Here is an 18,195-nt window from a genome sequence, read left to right as displayed (position 1 = left end):
ACCCAGTGGTGGCCTCGTCTGTCTCTCTTCCCTTGTAGGGTAGCATGGGAAGCTTTGAAAAAGGAACAAGTAGAGAATAAAACCAGAGTTCTGAGGAATTAAGAATGTCACTATCAAAAATGAAAAATGTAATAGAAGAGTTGGAAAACAAAGAAAATCTTTCAAATGCTGCCTGCCATATCAGTAAATGAAGGATGTTGTAGCCATCAAGCCATCAGCCACTGCAGCCCTGAGGAGATGCAGGATGGAGAAAAGCGGGACACTGGTCCTAGATAGTTAAGGTGCATATCAAAGGAATCATTTCAATGAGCCCAGACTCTTGCATCTTCCCATATAGAGAAAAGCACTAAAATCATTAACTTGAGATGTCTGGGGGGGTTTTTGTTTTGTTTTTGTTTTTGTGTTTTTAATTATCAGCAATCTTTTGAGGTTCTGACTACCTGGGCTTTGTTGCAAAAACTCCTATACATCCTTGTTCCTCCCCTACCGCTTGGGAGCAGTCCCCCAGAGCCATCTGAGAGGCTGTCTTCCTGGCTTAAGTCCATGGAATAAAACATAATTCTCAACTTTTAGGTTGTGCATTTTATTTCAGTTGACAAAACATAGAATAAAAAAAGAGAGACAGGGGCTTCCCCGGTGGCGCAGTGGTTGAGAGTCTGCCTGCCGATGCAGGGGACACGGGTTCGTGCCCCGGTCCGGGAAGATCCCACATGCCGCAGAGCGGATGGGCCCGTGAGCCATGGCCGCTGAGCCTGTGCGTCCGGAGCCTGTGCTCCGCAGCGGGAGAGGCCACAACGGTGAGAGGCCCACGTACTGAAAAAAAAAAAAAAGAGACAGATAACATGAGAGAAGTAACAAGAAGTAGAGGCCAAACCCAGAAGGGCAGCACCCAACTAATACAAGTTACAGGAAGAATAGAGGGCAGGGCCACGCCTGACACACCATATACTCAGCACAGCCATTCAAGAGCCAGACCCCAAACAGGCAAAGTCCCTGCCCCGGGAGCCAATCAACCTTCTAGTAGGGCAGACCGACAATAACAGAGTGCGATGGCAGGGGCATAAAGCAAACAGGGAATAAGGAAAAAGATTGGTAGAGCTCTGTTGTGGATGGTGAGGAGGTGATATTTGAGCAGAGACACTGAATAAAGGAATTGAGCCTCATTCAATCAATATTTGCTGAAAGAAGGAAAGAATGAAAGAATGTGGATGGAAGACTGTTAGAGCGCTGAGGAAGGCAGACCTCGCTATTCTCAGGTATAACTGTGCAGTTTCACTAGATAATCACCAAGGCCCATCCATGGTAATTAGAAAGCAGCCTTCAATCTCACCCAGAAGATCCACTCTAATTGTTGAAGCCGGGCATTAGTGATTTCGGGGAATATCCCATCTGACGATGTGTTAGGAGACCCAAGGCAACGCTTTACCACAGTCTGGGCTGCTTCTCTCAGCAAATTACCTCCCCAGCAGTCCTGGGAGCTGGAATTTTATACTGGGGCTATTTTTAGTCGCCTGCCGTGACTGCTGGGACCTACTGCCTCAGGAGGGGCTGATGAGAACTTTACCCAGGGGAGAGGCATTGCATTCTGTAATCTTGGCCTGAAGAGCTCTCTAATGACATTTGAGGATTTATAACCTCTGAGAACTGGTTGCCTCCTTCGTGAAATGCAAGATCAGGTAGCTCTGCTGTGTACCCAGTAGTCAGCAAGAAACCGTCCAAAGTTACTTTGGTCAATGGGGCAATAGTTCCCATTCAAAATCTTTCGCTGAGATAGAAAGGACTGTCTTGCTTTGGGATTGATGCTCAGAAAGTCTTGGTTGAGGGTAGGTCCAGAGCAGATGCCTCCCATATTGATTTTTCACAAGGGCACCCAGAGTCAGTGTCCCAAGCTGCATGTTCTTTCCTTACCAGTCAAACAACACACTGACTGGCGTTCAGAAAAGCAACTTGGAAGGTCTGGTTGGGAGATTCTGAGCTAGGTACTTAATCTGCTAGTGTTTCCACCTCCTTCTCTGCTCCAAGATAACAAGGGCAAGACTGGCTGTAAAACCCATAGCTGCCGAAATCATCTTCGCAAAGCACAGTTCTGAACTTGCAACTTCCTAGTTTAAAACCCTAGATACTCCCTGATGCAGACAAATTACCCTCTAGAAGTCTTAGCTGTCATTCCAGGCCTTCTGTAATCCAGAACAATCCCAAGATTTAATTTTGCTTCTTCCATGCCTCCACTTTCAGCCCCTATTATGCTCCAATCAAACTATATCATCAAATGTTCCTTATAAAGGTATTTTCCACCTCCAAGCCTGTGATGGACTTAATTTCTGTGTCCTCCCCAAATTCATATGTTGAAACCCTAAGTTCCAATGTGGATGTATTTAGAGTTGGGGCCTCTAAGGAAGTAATTAAGGTTAAATGAGATCAGAATGGTGGAGCCCTCATCTGATAGGATTAGTGTCCTTATAAGAAGAGACACCAGAGAGCCTTCTCTCCTTCCTATGAGGACACAGTGAGAAAACTGCCATCTGCAAGCCAAGAAGAGGGTTATCGTCAGACCTACCATGCCTGTACCTTGACCTTAGATTTATAGCCTCCAGAACTGTGAGGACATAAGTGTCTGTTGTTAAGCCTCCTAGTGTGTGGTGTTTTGTTACACAGCCCAAGCTTACTGATACAATGTCCGTGTACATGCAGTCCCTATTTACAGAGTGTCCCTTTCACTATTTCCATTGGACCAAATCTTTCAAATAAATGCTTCTTTTTCTGTGAAATTATCACTGATCTTCTTAGCCAATAATAATGCCTTTCTCTTCTAAATTTCAAAAGAACATTGTCAGCACTTCTCTTTTGAAAAATTTCACTTTTTGACTTAGTAATAGTTACTTGTAAATATGAAATCTTTCCTACTGAGCTGAAGGTCCTTGAAGAAAGGGACTGTGTCCTGTTTACCTTTGTGTCCCCTATAATAATCTAACAACATCTTTAATATATTAAAAATGATAGCTGTCCATTACTGAGTGCCTGCTCTATGCATGTGTAGAATGCTTTCCATGTCTAGTTGGAATCCTCACAATCACCTTACTAGGAAGATATTGTTATCCTCATTTAAAACTTACTGTATAATTCTACTATACGAGGTATTTAACACATACAGAGGGTTTAAAATTCATAGGAAATCTCATAAATGCTATGATGAGGTCACAATAAGAAGTGAACAGGATCCCAATTAGAAGGTGAGGCTTAGAAATTCTATTCTTCCCTTATCTCAAGCTGTGAAACCACTGAGACCTTGGGCAAACCAGAGTCACCTCATTGTCACATCCTGGTTAACACGCTCTTCAGCATCATTACAGGGCACAGATCAGCCATATCTGGGAATGGGAACTCTTCTGGCCAATCATAATCCAGATTGAGTTCAATGGTTGTTCTTTTGTTTTTTTGTTTTTTTTTTTTGGCTAAAGGTATTGTGTCCTGAGATTGTAAGGGCAGTGCAATGCTTTACAAGGTTCCGCTGCATATCTTTCCCTTAGGAGAAGCAAAGAAATAATAGACTGGTCTCATTAACCCCATGACAGGGGAGACTATGCCTGACTTGCTCACCACTGGATCCCAGCATCTGACACTAAGCCAGGCACAGAGGGGACGCTCATTAAATATGTTGAATTGAATGGAATTGAATTATGGGCGCTAGGGGGAGGTAAGCATCACTAGCTCATTTTACAAAAAGAAGTCCATTTAATTCAGGCATCATGGACCAACTAGGAGATGTCAAGTGCTATTCAAGATGCTGGCTGGGCACCCAAGGATGAAAAGGCCCAGTCTTTGCCGTCAAAGAGTTTGGAGTCTGATAGGAAAGAACACTGATGCAGCACAGAGGTCTTCCTAAACCAAATAATCCCTCTTGTATAATTTAGGTACAACCCTGGGAAACACATTAAGACCCAGCCTCAAATTTGGTGATTAACTCGATTCGACCCAGGGCTCCGATGACAAGAGTATTTCGATTAAAAAACACCAAAAAACTGAGATGGCCAGTAGGCACATGAAAAGATGCTCAACACTGCTAATTATTAGAGAAATGCAAATCAAAACTACAATGAGGTACCACCTCATGCAGGTCAGGATGGCCATCATTAAAAAGTCTACAAATAACAAATGCTGGAGAGGGTGTGGAGAAAAAGGAACCCTCCGACACTGTTGGTGGGAACAACAGTGCAGTCACTGTGGAAAAGAGATGGAGGTTCCTCAGAAAAATAGAATTACCACATGATCCAGCAATCCCACTCCTGGGCATATATCCAGACAAAACTATAACTCAAAATGATACACACACTCTTATGTCCATAGCATCACTATTCACAATAGCCAAGACATGGAAACAACTTAAATGTCCATCGATGAATGAATGGATAAAGAAGATGTGGTACATATATACAATACAATGGAATACTACTCAGCCGTAAAAAAGAATGAAATAATGCCATTTGCAGCAACATGGAAGAAACTAGAGATTATCATACAAAGTGAAGTGAGTCTGAAAGACAAAGACAAATACCATATGATATAATTTATATGTACCTAAAATATGACACAAATGAACCTATCTATGAAACAGAGAGAAAATCAGGGACATAGAGAATAGCCTGGTGGTTGCCAAGGGGAAGGGAAGTGGGAGAGGGCAGGACTGGGAGTTTGGGATTAGCAGATGCAAACCAGTATATACAGAATAAACAACAAGGTTCTATTGTATAGCACAGGGAACTATATATTCAATATCCTGTGATAAACCATAATGGAAAAGAATATGAAAAAGAATGTATATATTTGTATAACTGAGTCACTTTGCTGTACAGCAGTAATTAACACAACATTGTAAATCAACTATACTTCAAAAAAAAATAAATTAAAAAAAAAAAAACTGAGGCATTCACCAGGACAATTCTGTGGGTTGGTTTGACCTAAATAAGGTATATTTACTTATTGCAAAAATTAGAAATCAGGAAAACCAAACTGAATAAAGTCAGGGAAATATCAAGTCAATATGAATTATTGAGGCTTCTAGTAAAAGAAGAGATGTTCAATGTAAATACAGGTAAAAACAAGTAAGGCCTGAGAAAAAGAGATTGGAGTGGGAGGGGGCCACTAATAGTTATATGATGCTTATTTTGTACCTAAGACTTTTACATATATGAACTTATTTCATCCTCATAATAATCCAGTGAAAGGTTAAATAAATTGGGTAAGTCTGCATAGCTAATAAGAGACAGGATCAGGATGTGAGTCACACAGTCTAGCTCCAAGGCTTTCTGCTGTAAGCCACTATGCTAAAATGCCTCCCAGTGACATAGGATTGAGAAGGATGATGTGATTGCTGAGGCCTGGCATCTTGTCCTTCGTCCTGTCTGCAACCTGTGTGCCTACGTTTCCTTCAAAGTTTAAGTTCTGCCTCTTCCATGAAGCCCTCCCTGATAAGTCCAGCACTCTTACCTTCAGTGCTTATTTGATACCATACATCATGTATTCTGGCAACTGATTCTCTCTCAACTCTCATATTAATTTCTAAATGCTTCATGGTGTGTGTTAATTCTTCCTTCTAGCCAGCAGGTCAGAGCCTCACAGAAAAGGCCCCCGTCTTAGACTGCTTTTCTACCTCTCACAGCATCTGCACCCCAAGTGCAGTGCAGGCTCCATAAAGACTCATCAACCTGTTTATTGGAGATGGATTAAAGGGATACACAGGAAGGAACAGGCAATAGACCTGAGCTCATTCTTTCAGTAATACAATGTTTATTATGGAATAAGAACTCATCACACTTACAAGAGAATCGCTCAGCCTTCACCCTCATATCTTCTCAGTAAGCAGCCACCTTCCCCCACCCCAGATAACCCTCCCTGCTTTATTGTGGCAAGTTGTTTTGATTAAGGAGAAGGACCTTGATCTCTGTATCTGGGCTCCAGGCTTAATGCTATGTTTGGCCCAAGTGGCTGGTGAGGCAGCATCTTCAGTCCTCAAAGTTACTGCAGCTTTGATGGGTAACATTGCCACAGAGACACCTTCAATGGGTTTGGGCATGGCCAATGGTTATTGACAGATTTACTGAGATTCACAAGCGCTGGTTATGAGTTGTAGAGCTTTTCCTAAACAGTTGCCATTTTAAACCAATTGATTCCTATGAACTTGTAGCACAGATACTATTTATCGATGAGAATAAATTTCACTGGTGATTTCTTTATTTTGTGGGCATGACCACTCTTCTGTCTCACTAAACGCAATCACCCTATCTCTTATTTTTAGACAAGGGAATAAAGACCCAAGGAAGGGCCTGTGACCACACAAATGATTGGTCTTCATGCCACAGCTGAACCCAGGACGCTCTACAGTAGCACTGTCCTATAGAACGTTCTATAATGCTAGAAATGTTCCCTAGCTCCACTTTCCAATATAGTAGCCAGTAGCCACATATGGCTAGCATGACTAAGGAAAAGCATTTTTAAGATTTTTTCACTTAAATCAGTTTAAATTTAAATAGCCACACAGAGCTAATGGCTCGTGTTTTGAATAGCACGGTTCTAGAAGAATCAAGCCAGTTTATAGAGGGTTGCTATTGTAAATATAAAAAGACTCTCCACCAAATTCTTTCCTTTCTTGCTACCTTAGGAGAACAGGACAAAAATACTTCTGTAGGGGGAAGAAAATATGCAGTTGTACTGCAATTAACAAAAGGCACTCATGTCAGTTATTCATTACCACCTTACATACTTACCCTGAAATTGTTATCATTGAAACCTCAGAACCTTAGTGGTTTCCTAAACAATGCATTCTCTTGTTTATTTCAGCTGTTGCCATGTTACTGTTGTGCACCAAGTCCAGGCAATGATGAGACGCTAGCACTTTTGCAAACCCACAGGCTCATGAAAGGAAGGGTCTGCTTATAAATCATAAAAATGGGGCATGGCTTAAAGCCCAGGTTCTTAATCTTTGACCTCACAAGATTACACAAAATATTTGGTTTCAGGGCTAAACTTCATGCTCCACTCACAGGGAGAGTCATCTCATATTTTTAAGGGAGTGTCATTTGGGAGCAGAGCTGCCAGTCAGTGCATTTTCCCATGTACACAATACAATTTATACGCAAATCCATTCTGGACACTTTGGGCCTGGGTATTGGAAGGTAGCTTAAAAACAGGATTCCTGGGACTCCCCTTGTGGCACGGTGGTGAAGAATCCGCCTGCCAATGCAGGGGACATGGGTTTAATCCCTGATCTGGGAAGATCCCACATGCCGTGGAGCAACTAAGTCCATGCACCACAACTACTGAGCCTGCGCTCTAGAGCCCACGAGCCACAACTACTGAGCCCGCATGGAACAACTACTGAAGCCTACGCACTCTAGGTCCCATGTGCTGCAACTACTGAGCCTGCATGCTGCAACTACTGAAGCCCGCACGCCTAGAGCCCATGCTCCACAACAAGAGAAGCCACCACAGTGAAAAGCCCGTGCACCACAGTGAAGAGTAGCTCCCTCTCACTGCAACTAGAGAAAGCCTGCACACAGCAATGAAGACCCAACGCAGCCAAAAATAAATTAAAAAAAAAATTTTTTTTAAACATAGGGTTCCCTTCTTTTTTTTTTTCTTTTTTGCAGCATGCGGGCCTCTCACTGTTGCGGCCTCTCCTGTTGCGGAGCACAGACTCCAGATGCGCAGGCTCAGCGGCCATGGTTCACAGGCCCAGCCGCTCTGCGGCATGTGGGATCTTCCTGGACCAGGGCACGAACCCATGTCCCCTGCATCGGCAGGCGGACTCTCAACCACTGCACCACCAGGGAAGCCCCTAGGATTCGCTTTTTATAGTAGTGAAGACCTCTTTTCCTAGGGTCATCCAAGGAACTCATGGAATCATCAGAGGCTTGAATGGTAAGAGGTTAAAAGATGAGAAGATGGAATTGTATTATGACTTATGTTGGTGAATGATTAGCTGGGACATTTGTTTTCCTGTCTTGTCATTACTCAGAACTTAAGGTACAAAATAAAGACTTTGCAAAAGACAACATAGTCTTAAAAGGAAATAGAAAGATGGAAGGTCAGCAAGCAGTCTTTGCCTGAAGGCCAACATACTTGCGATAGCTGACTCCTACTATATCACTTTAATGTCATTATCATTAGACTTTAGTCTAGTTGAACTTCATGGCTATATTCCAAACTCCAATTCAAACTTGACTTTAAGGGGCCAATATCTGGAAAGAAAGGAGAAGCAACCCAAGTGAAATGGGGATTTTAAGTCAATTTTGACAACCTCCATTTCTGGCCAGGATGGATTAAAAGGAACCAGATTTACACTTAACAATTGGAAGATTTCTTTAAATATTGAGTAAAGCAGACAAACTTCACAAAGTGATGGTTTTCAGACATTAGAGACAGACAGCATAGAACCCAAATAGAGGCTGGTGGTCTTTCTGAGTTGAGGAGACAACAGAGTTTGGTGTTTCAGAAGGTCAAGGCAGCTAGAATTCGCAGATCTAAATACCAGAAGGGATGGAGCTGCAGAAAGAGAGAGAGATTGTGATAAAGTTAGATATAGATAGATAGATAGATAGATAGATAGATAGATAGATAGATGCAAGCCATATTGGCACCCTATGAAAAATTAGCTCAAAATGGATCATAGAACTAAATATAAAACCTAAAGCTGAGAAACTTCTGGAAGAAAATATAGGAGAATATCTTTGTGACCATGGACTAGACAAATATTTCTTAGAACACAAAAAGCACAAACCATAGAAGAAAAAAATTGATAAATGGACTTCATCAAAATCAAAATCTTTAGTCTTCAAAAGACACTTATGGGTGCTTCCCTGGTGGTGCAGTGGTTGAGAGTCCACCTGCCAATGCAGGGGACACGGGTTCGTGCCCCGGTCCGGGAAGATCCCACATGCCGCGGAGCGGCTGGGCCCATGAGCCATGGCCGCTGAGCCTGCGTATCCGGAGCCTGTGCTCCGCAACGGGAGAGGCCACAACAGTGAGAGGCCCGCGTATCACCAAAAAAAAAAAGACACTTATGAAAATGAAAAGTCAAGTCACTTTGTAAACTATTTCCAAAATATTTACCTGATAAAGAAATTGTACCTTGACCATATAAGGAACTCTTAAAATTCAATAATATGATAATGCTAAAATAACAATAATAAGCAAAATATTTGAACAGATACTTCATCAAAGAAGATCTAATGATGGCTAGTAAGTACATGAAAAGATGCTTAACGTTATTATTAGTCATTAGAAAAAATGTAAATTAAAGCTGCCATGAAAGATCATTATATATTTATCAGTATACCTAAAACTTAAAAGATTGAAAATACCAAGTACTGGAAAAGGAGCAAAAAGAAATCTTTTATAAATTCTTCCAGCCACTTTGAAAATAATTTGAAAGATTTTTTTTAATAAGGTTAAGCATTCACTGACCATATGACCCAATAATTCCACCCTTAGGTATTTGACCAAGAGAAATGAAAACACAATCAACACAAAAGCTTATATGTGAATGTTTATAGCCATTTTATTAATAATAGCCAAAAACTGGGAAAGAATCCATGTCCATCAACTTCTGAATGAATGAACGAATTGTGGTATATTCACACAATGGAATACTACTCAGTAATAAAAAGGAACCACCTGCTGATATATGTACTGACACGGATGAATTCAAAAGCATTATGCTAAGAGAAAGAAACCACATACGAACGATTACAGAGTTTAATTCTATTTATACGATACTTTTGAAAAGGTAAAACTATAATGATAGAAAGATGTGTGTTTTCCAAGATTCAGGGTGTGGCTTGGAGGGGACTCATGGCAAAGGGTCAAGAGAGACCTTTTTGAGATTATGGAAATGTTCCATATCATGATTGTGATGATTGTTACACAGCTGTATATATTTGTTCAAAATTCATTGAAGAGTACACTTAAAATTGCTGAATTTAGTGTATGTAAATTATGTCCCAACAAAACTGACTCTCAAAAAAGGAAGGTACATAATAGGATATATAGTATAATACCATCTGTATTAAATAAAAGGGAAAAGAGATAATTTCGAATATACAAACATACATATATTTGCCAGGATGTGTGTAAACTGTCTCAGGAAGCACATACATGAAAGTTTAGAATAAATCACCTCAGAAAATGGAAATGGGATGTCTGAAGGAGTATGGTGGGGGAGAGACTATCTTTTGTACCTTTCAATTTTTGAACCATGCAAATGGTAAACCGATTCAAAAGGGGAGAAGAGTCAATGGGGCTCCAAAACCTGTTACTATTCAATATGAGTTGAGTCAAAATCCTGTTTCTGTGTGAGAACATCTTTTTCTTTGTTACTTGCTATCTCCCTCTTCCCCCATTTAACAAGTCACAGGGCTGTCTAAGAGTATGTTCAGTATATAGTTCAGAGAGCCTCATGATAATATAAATTTAAGCTAGGGTGGGGGCGTGGGAGGGAGACTATTTTACTGTAGAGGAGAATGAAGCTTCCACGCTCCGCAGGTTAGAACCAGTGGGGGCTCTTGGGCTCAACTTATTCCAACTGTTTATTTTACAGTTGAGAAATCTAAGGCCCAGAGAGTGCAAACGACTTCCCCAACATTGCATGGTTACCCAGTGTCAGAATCCAGATGCGGACCTTGCTCCTAAGTCCTATTACAGAGATAATTTCAATAAAGCAGGTGACTTACAGCACATAGTTCAAAGAAAACATTCAGGTAATATGAATTTCTCCTTCTCTTTTCTCCCCCATATCAGCTGGCTTCTTACCATGACTTACCATTCACCCATCCCCCATCCCCCATCAATGGATGCAGGGACATAGGGCCTTTGCTTGAAAATGCTGATCACATTTCCCAGAATACACTAATAAGCTTTCCCTTCAAAAAAGAACTTAACTACTTTTCCCATAACAAGTTCAGTTTAATTCAATTTGAAAAATATTTATGACTATGGGCCAGCCTCCACACTAATGGTGGGAGTACAAACACAGGTGAATAAGATGTAGCTAGAGAACACTGGGTGAAGGCTACCTGAAGGGTCAGTTCAGTTTGTCCAACATTTATGGAGCCCCCTACGACAAGCCCAGCACCCCACAGGACAATGCGTTGTGGAAATAAGAAAGACATCATCCATTCCGTCAAGGCCCTGACAGTCTGGTGAGTTACCCTTTAAAAAATGGGAGTCCAGAAAAGGATCCATCATCCGTGTCACTGTCCCTCTCCCCAGATATTCTGATCGTCAGCCCCATCCCAGTCAGTGGACGTTCTTTCTCCCAGTGTTGACACTACCCTCCTTCTCTTGGTCACTGTGTTTGTCAGAACAGTGTTTGGTCAATTATATAGATGCAGAAACACAAAGCTAGACCCAGGAACCAGGACATGTGGAATGAGCTACGGCCACACTGTTTCCGCAGGCCATTCCTTACACTGTTTCACACCAACCGCTGTGGGAATCCTCAAGTCCTTCGACTCAAACATCCCTTCTAAGCCCAGCAAATGACATTAAGCACTCAGTGGTTGGCTTCCTGCCCAACTTCAGGGTGATGCTAGGCACGTGCCAGGAGGTCTCATGAATGCTGCAGAACTAATGCGATGAAGGTGCAAACAGTCCACTGAATTCTCATAGAACCCCTTGCATTGGGTGGGATATGTGGATCCCAGGAGTGGCTGTCCATGTCCAGAGTTCCCATGCTTCAACTCAACCCAGTCCTCCCTTCAGGGGCTGTATGTAGTGGGTTGAAGTGTTCCTCCCTCCCCGAAGCTATGCCCAAACAGACTTGTAAATGTGACCTTATTTGGAAAAAGTGTCTTTGTAGAGTAATTAAATGAAGAATCTTGAGGTAAGATCATGCTGGGTTAGGATGGGTCCTAAATCCATTAACAAGTCTTTATAAAAGAAGAGAAGAGAAAACAGAGACGCAGGAGAGAAGGCCATGTGATGATGGAAGCAGAGATGGGAGTGATGCAGCCATAAGCCAAGGAATGCCAGGAGCCACCAGAAACTGGAAAAGGCAGGAAGGATTCTCCCTTAAAGCTGTCAGAGGGAGTGTGACTCTGCCTACACCTTGACTTCAGAGTTCTGACCTCTAGAACGATGAGAGAATAAGTTCCTTTTGTTTTAAGCCACCAAGTTTATGGTAATTTGTTACAGCAGCTCTATGAGACTAACACAGGGGCTTGGAGCACCGTTCTCATTACAGCTGCAGGCCCCTGGGACAAGCCTTCCTCCCCCACCCATTGCCCTGAGCCTCCCTAGGAGTAACTTATTCCCTCCTTCCTTTCTAATTCAATCATCATTTAAGTAGCCATGGACTGTGTATATGAAAATGGATAAAAGACAGATGCTCCTTCAGTGAAAGAATTATAACATTAAGTGTTATGGGCTGAGTTATGTCTCCCCAAAGTTCATATGTTGAATCCTAATCCTTAGTGCCTCAGAATGTGACTGTATTTGGAGACAGGGTCTTTAATGAGGTAATTAAGGTAAAATGAGATCATTAGGGTGATCCTAATGGTATCATTAGAGTGGACCCCCTAATCCAATATGATTTGTGTCCTTATAAGAAGGGGAAATTAGGACACAGACACACACAGAGGAAGGACCACGGGCAGACACAGGAAGAAGACAGCATCTACAAGCCAAGGAGAGAGGCCTCTGAAGAAACCAACCATGCCACACCTTGATTCTAGCCTTCTAGCCTCCTGGAGAACTCTGGAGACTTCTAAGCTCCAAACTGAGAGAAAATAAATTTCTGTGTACTTTGTACCACCCAGTCTGTGGTACTTTGTTACGGCAGGCCTAGCAGACTGGTACACTGAGGTAAGACCCAACCCAGCCCTGCCTGGAGGGGCCAAGAAAAGCTCTGGAAAAGGTGACTTCTCGGCTGGGTCTGAAAGGATGGTAGGCTGTCCCAGGAAGGGAGAGCACTGAAAGAGAACAGCTTGAGCAAAGACCCAGTGTCATGAAATGACATGAAGTATGCAGGGAAATACAAGTCAACATTTTTCAAGGCAAAGTGTGAGTGAAGAATAGCAGGTGATGAGGTCTTGGCTAAAAGCCTGATGAGGCATGAAGACCCTTCTGTACATTCTCTCATGCCAGCCTTTTTCCTGGGGGCAGTGGGGAGCCACTGTATAGCTTGAAACAGGGAATGGTGTGTTCAGATGCCATTCTGGTGACTATGTGTGGCTTCTTAGGAGGAAGATAAGTCTAGAGGCAGAGCGACAAGTTGAATAACTGTGGTCAAGATGACCATGGCCAATGGTGGCCAAGATGGAGAGATGAGAACACTTTAGGAGGTGAAATTGACTGGAATGTTGGGCAGTAAAGAAGCAGAAATCTAAGTTACTAAAAAGTTTTAGCTTGTACAATTGGTGACACTGCCCACCAAGGTGGTGGGATGAGGTGTGGTTGAGTTGACACTAAGTTAGCAGTCCCTCTGGGGAAAAAATGTCCAAAATTTCCCTTGGAAAATAGGTGGATTCTAATTTGGTGGTATGTATTTCAGAATATCACATCACCTTCTTTTTCAGAGTGGACATAATCCCCCCATGATGATTCAGGTAATGCATCTTTATTACTCTTTTGTCAGTGTTCCTTCCCATGGTTTCTCAAGTTGCTAAAAGGCTTAGAGCAAGCGGCTGACTCCACGGAAAGGACAGGAGTTAGTTGGGCTGCTCAGTCATTCTCCCCCTCCCACATGGAGACACAAGGCATGAGGACCCAGGTAGGGAAGCGCAATGCATCACAGAGATAGACAACAGCAAGAGTTCATGGACCCTCGGGGAAGCAGCTTCCACAAAAAATTTGCATGGAGTTTTAGAATGTTCCTGAACCTCCTGTAGCACGTTCACGAGCATCCAGCACCCCAGGCTAGGAACGCCAATAGGAAGGAAAGTGCCCTGGAAGCGGCGGGCTGGTCAAAGCCCTGGCTTTGCTACTAATTTGCCATCAGCCTTGGGCAAGTTACTTGACTCATCTGGTTTTCAATATTCTTGTTATAGCACTAGGATTCTGTTCTCTCTTTGATTGATGGCATTGATTCAGTGAGCAGAGTAGTTCATACGGGCACCTAGAAAGTGATTTGGGCTTGATTGTTCCCTAATTAAGAGGACATTATGACAAGAAGTAGAAATCTTTGTTCAAACCTGCCCCTTGTTCCATACTCATACGTTTCAAGGGTTCCACGAAAGCATAGTTGGGCACACGCAACAGGCTCAGACTTCCACTTTCTCACAGACGTTTCCAAAGACATATTTGATGTGTGCTTATTACTGACATTAAAGCAGGCTGTTCCTAGGGCTTGTGAACAGGGAGCCCCTTGCAGGGCTCCAGCTATCTCCAGGCATCTAAATGTAAAACTTTTGAGTAGTCCAGCCAGGCTAAGACAGACCTCACAAACACATTTTTTTACTGGGAACTGTACTAAAACAACATCAATCAAAACTTTGTGCCAGGGCTTCCCTGGTGGCGCAGTGGTTGAGAGTCCGCCTGCAGATGCAGGGGACACGGGTTCGTACCCCGGTCCAGGAAGATCCCACATGCCGCGGAGCGGCTGGGCCCGTGAGCCATGGCCGCTGAGCCTGCGCGTCCGGAGCCTGTGCTCCGCAACGGGAGAGGCCACGACAGTGAGAGGCCCGCGTACCGCAAAAAAAAAAAAAAAAAAAAAAAAAAAAAAACAACAAACTTGGTGCCAAACCCACATTATCCCTCTCCCCCAACCAAATATAAAGTACCTAGATACCCATATAGATAGTATATAAATCAGCATCACGTGTGGTAACTTTTTCCAGAAATTTGTCTGTATGAAATCAAGGATCTAAATACTTGGACATATTCAGACAGACAGCTGAATGAATAAATAACTAAAAAAGGAGATAGTCATTATACACAATGTATTTACATTCAAATGCTTGAACTAATCTTAGAAATGAAAGTTGGTAGATGTCTGTTTTGTCCTGTTCTACACCAACAGGTGGAAATACTTTTTAATTTGCTTATCCATCACCCTAAACATTGCTTCGCTAATGATATTCTCTTTCAAAACATTCTGTTACACTCAGTTGCCTTCAGAATAAAATCCAAGCTGCTCAGTTTGCCATGAAAGACTATACCTAATATTTTGTAATAACCCATAAGGGAAAAGAATCTGAAAAAAATTATATATGTATGTATAACTGAATCACTTTGCGGTATACCTGAAACTAACACAACATTGTAAATCAATCCTACTTCAATAAACAAACCAACAGCAAAAAACCCAAAGATAATAGGAGAATAAAAGATATGATTAAAAAAAAAAAGACTGTACTCCTGGTTCTTCGACCTCAGCCTCTGCTCTGTACCAATGTGGACCTTCCCTCCATTCCAGCCAAATATATCTCCTCACATATACGTGCATATGTGCTGTGCCTTTGCGTCTGCTGAGACCACCACCCGGCACATCCCCACTGCTCCTCACCTGAATCAGATCTCCACATGCAAATCTAGCTGCATGTCCCTCATTTCCTCCATGCGATTTCTTAGCTCCTCGACTGAGACGGTGAATGTTTGTTTGCCTCCAAAGAAAATGGACTCAGTGTGTTGCTTATGAAAACTCCCGGGAAGGACCCGGGAGGTGAGGGGACCTATTCTCACTTGTGCTTGGCTGAGGAAAGAGTCTCAGACCCCAGGTGGTGGCAGAAAAGGAAGAAAAGCCTATGAGTCAATAAGAGTGTAAAAACTGAGCATGCCTCCCAACACAGAACTTACACATTTCCCCACAATATATGTATATTTATTCATTTACAAATTATATTAACGTACTACTGCAAGAATACACTGTACATGTGATGAAATATATAAAATAACATTTAAGAGGACTAGGTTAAATAGAAATATGGCTTAATATTTTTTATCCTAATTACAGTATTCTAACAGCCCGTGGACTAGGTTGAATACTCTATTCGGATACCATGACCCCTGAAACAGCATCAGGCTCCTGTGTTACAGCAATAATAACAAGTTCTACTGACAATTCTGTGACTCTTTCCATTATGCTGAACCAAATTATAGGGAGTCACTCTTTTAGACAAAAATACTCCAGGCTATGAGTCTAAGAAACATTTATCAGGGCTCATATGTTGCCTGACTTTAGAAGGACGCCGTTTATATTTTCTGTGAATGGGGCCCCCTAACTTTGCTCAGTGCACAACCTGTGCAACTCTACATGGGGACTCTGTGAGTGCCTAATCAGAGACAGCCCCTGAGGATGCCTTCCAAGGGACAGGCTTCACGTGAGCTGAGGGTGGAAAGGCGTGTTGATTTCCTGCTGGCCCTCCCTACCACACCCAAATCTAGAGACCCTAATCACTATCAAGCGGTCTGCTCAAGTGGACAATAGATGGTGCCAGGCACGTGACACTGATACAGAGCTGGAGCCACATACCCTGGTCAAAGACTGTAAGAGCTGGAATGGACTGCACTTCAGAGATGAGGAAACTTGGGTCCAAGAATGTTTCATAGTGAATCATTGACAAAGTCGTGTTAGAATTTCCTGACCAGTGCTCTTTCCACAATATTACACCGTCACATTAATATCAGCTAACAGAACATTTATAATGTCTACTAACTATAAGGCACAGTGCCTAAAATAAAAATTGTTATTTTATGGATGATTCAAATTCATCACAATAAACAATAATAATTTAGCCTCCTAAATATTGAGCATTTACTATACGTCAGATGCTATACTAAGCAATTTACAAGGATTCTTTTATTCAATCTTCATAACCACCCTATGAGGAACGTATCATTATGACATCCATTTTACCAATGAGAAAAGTAGTAAACAATTTAACAGAAATTAATGTGCAAAGCCAGGATTCAAACCATGCAACCTGACTTGAAAACGTGCTCTACAGCATACATATATATACTGCCTTCCATAATCAATGACATCAATTATGTGCAGGACAAATGGTGTTCATCTGTACCATTTTTCTTTGCAACTGTCATCGTCAGATTACTTTTTTTCCTTTGTGTTAAATACCAGAATATTTTTTCTCTCTCTCTCTCCCTCTCCATCTCCCTCTCTATCTCTTATCTCTCTTATCTCCCTCTATATCTCTATCTCCTCTCCTCCCTCAGTCTCTGTCCCTCTCGTCCCTCTCTTTCTTTCTCTTCCATACACACACACACACACACACACACACACACACACACACACAATTAGGAAAATGTCTACAGGTCCTTCAACTTTAGCAGAAAGCAGCAAGAAATTCTTGTAATCCTATCAGCAAATTCTGAACTGACAACTCCTCTTGGTTGCCTTACGACATGAATTGCAGCTCTCACTAGAGACTTTTCCTTCACTGGATCTCAGCCAATGACCAAGAAGCAGTTATTTCTTTCCTCTTATTATTTTCAAGAATTGTGTTTCTCTGTCTTTGCCCACAGGACAGTGCACTTGGGTTGTGCTGCATTCATCTCTTACATCCAGTATGTGGCACGTAGTAAGTATCTTGTAAATGTTGGAAAGAAGGAAGGAAAGAAGGAAGGAAGGAAGGAAGGAAGGGAGGGAGGGAGGAGTGGATATATGAATGACTGTGAACCATTTTCTGGATCATATGTTCCTGGAGAAGAGGTCCACAGGTGAAGTGAGAATAACATCTCCATTCACTCAATAGCTCTTGTCTAAACCCCTAGAGTCAAACTTAGCTCCTTCCCTTCCTTATACTACACATCAGACCCACCAGCAAAACCTCTGGGCTCTCTCTTCCCAACAATCCCAATCTACTTGGCACCAGCTCCACTGTTGTCACCATCGTCCAATCCACCGTCCTCCCCTGCCTAGTTTTTCAAGGGCCTCCAACCTGTCCTCCCTGCCTCTACCCTTTCTCTGCTGTAGTCTATCATCAAAAAGGCAGCCAGAATTTCCCTTCCAAAACCCTCTGATGACTCCCCTTATCGCTCAGAGTAAAAGTGGAAGCTCTGGGCTTCCCTGGTGGCGCAGTGGTTGAGAGTCCGCCTGCCGATGCAGGGGACGCGGGTTCGTGCCCCAGTCCGGGAGGATACAACATGCCGCGGAGCGGCTGGGCCCGTGAGCCATGACCGCTGAGCCTGCGCGTCCGGAGCCTGTGCTCCGCTACGGGAGAGGCCACGACAGTGAGAGGCCCGCGT

The 18,195-nt window shown here is 42.6% G+C and overlaps 1 protein-coding gene across 2 annotated transcripts in view; it reads right to left on the bottom strand.

Annotated features, from left to right (window-relative positions):
- Positions 1-573: 573 nt before the first annotated feature.
- CLIC5 (chloride intracellular channel 5) overlaps positions 574-18,195 on the bottom strand; it is a 48,957-nt gene continuing 31,335 nt past the window's right edge. Inside the window, exons 1-2 of one of the 2 annotated variants that reach the window (XR_009520821.1) lie at positions 1,331-1,447; positions 574-813 (exon numbers count right to left, since the gene is read on the bottom strand). Coding sequence is in view for 1 of the 2 variants with exons in the window: in XM_060021722.1 (XP_059877705.1) it covers positions 589-813 (225 nt within the window). In the remaining variant the exon portion in view is untranslated. Of the gene's footprint in view, positions 814-1,330; positions 1,448-18,195 lie in introns of those variants that run through there. The other variant, XM_060021722.1, reaches the window with a different exon arrangement.

Source organism: Delphinus delphis, chromosome 10 (genome assembly GCF_949987515.2).
Source record: "Delphinus delphis chromosome 10, mDelDel1.2, whole genome shotgun sequence".
NCBI classification, from domain to species: domain Eukaryota; kingdom Metazoa; phylum Chordata; class Mammalia; order Artiodactyla; family Delphinidae; genus Delphinus; species Delphinus delphis.
This window is presented reverse-complemented; position numbering and strand designations above follow the sequence as displayed.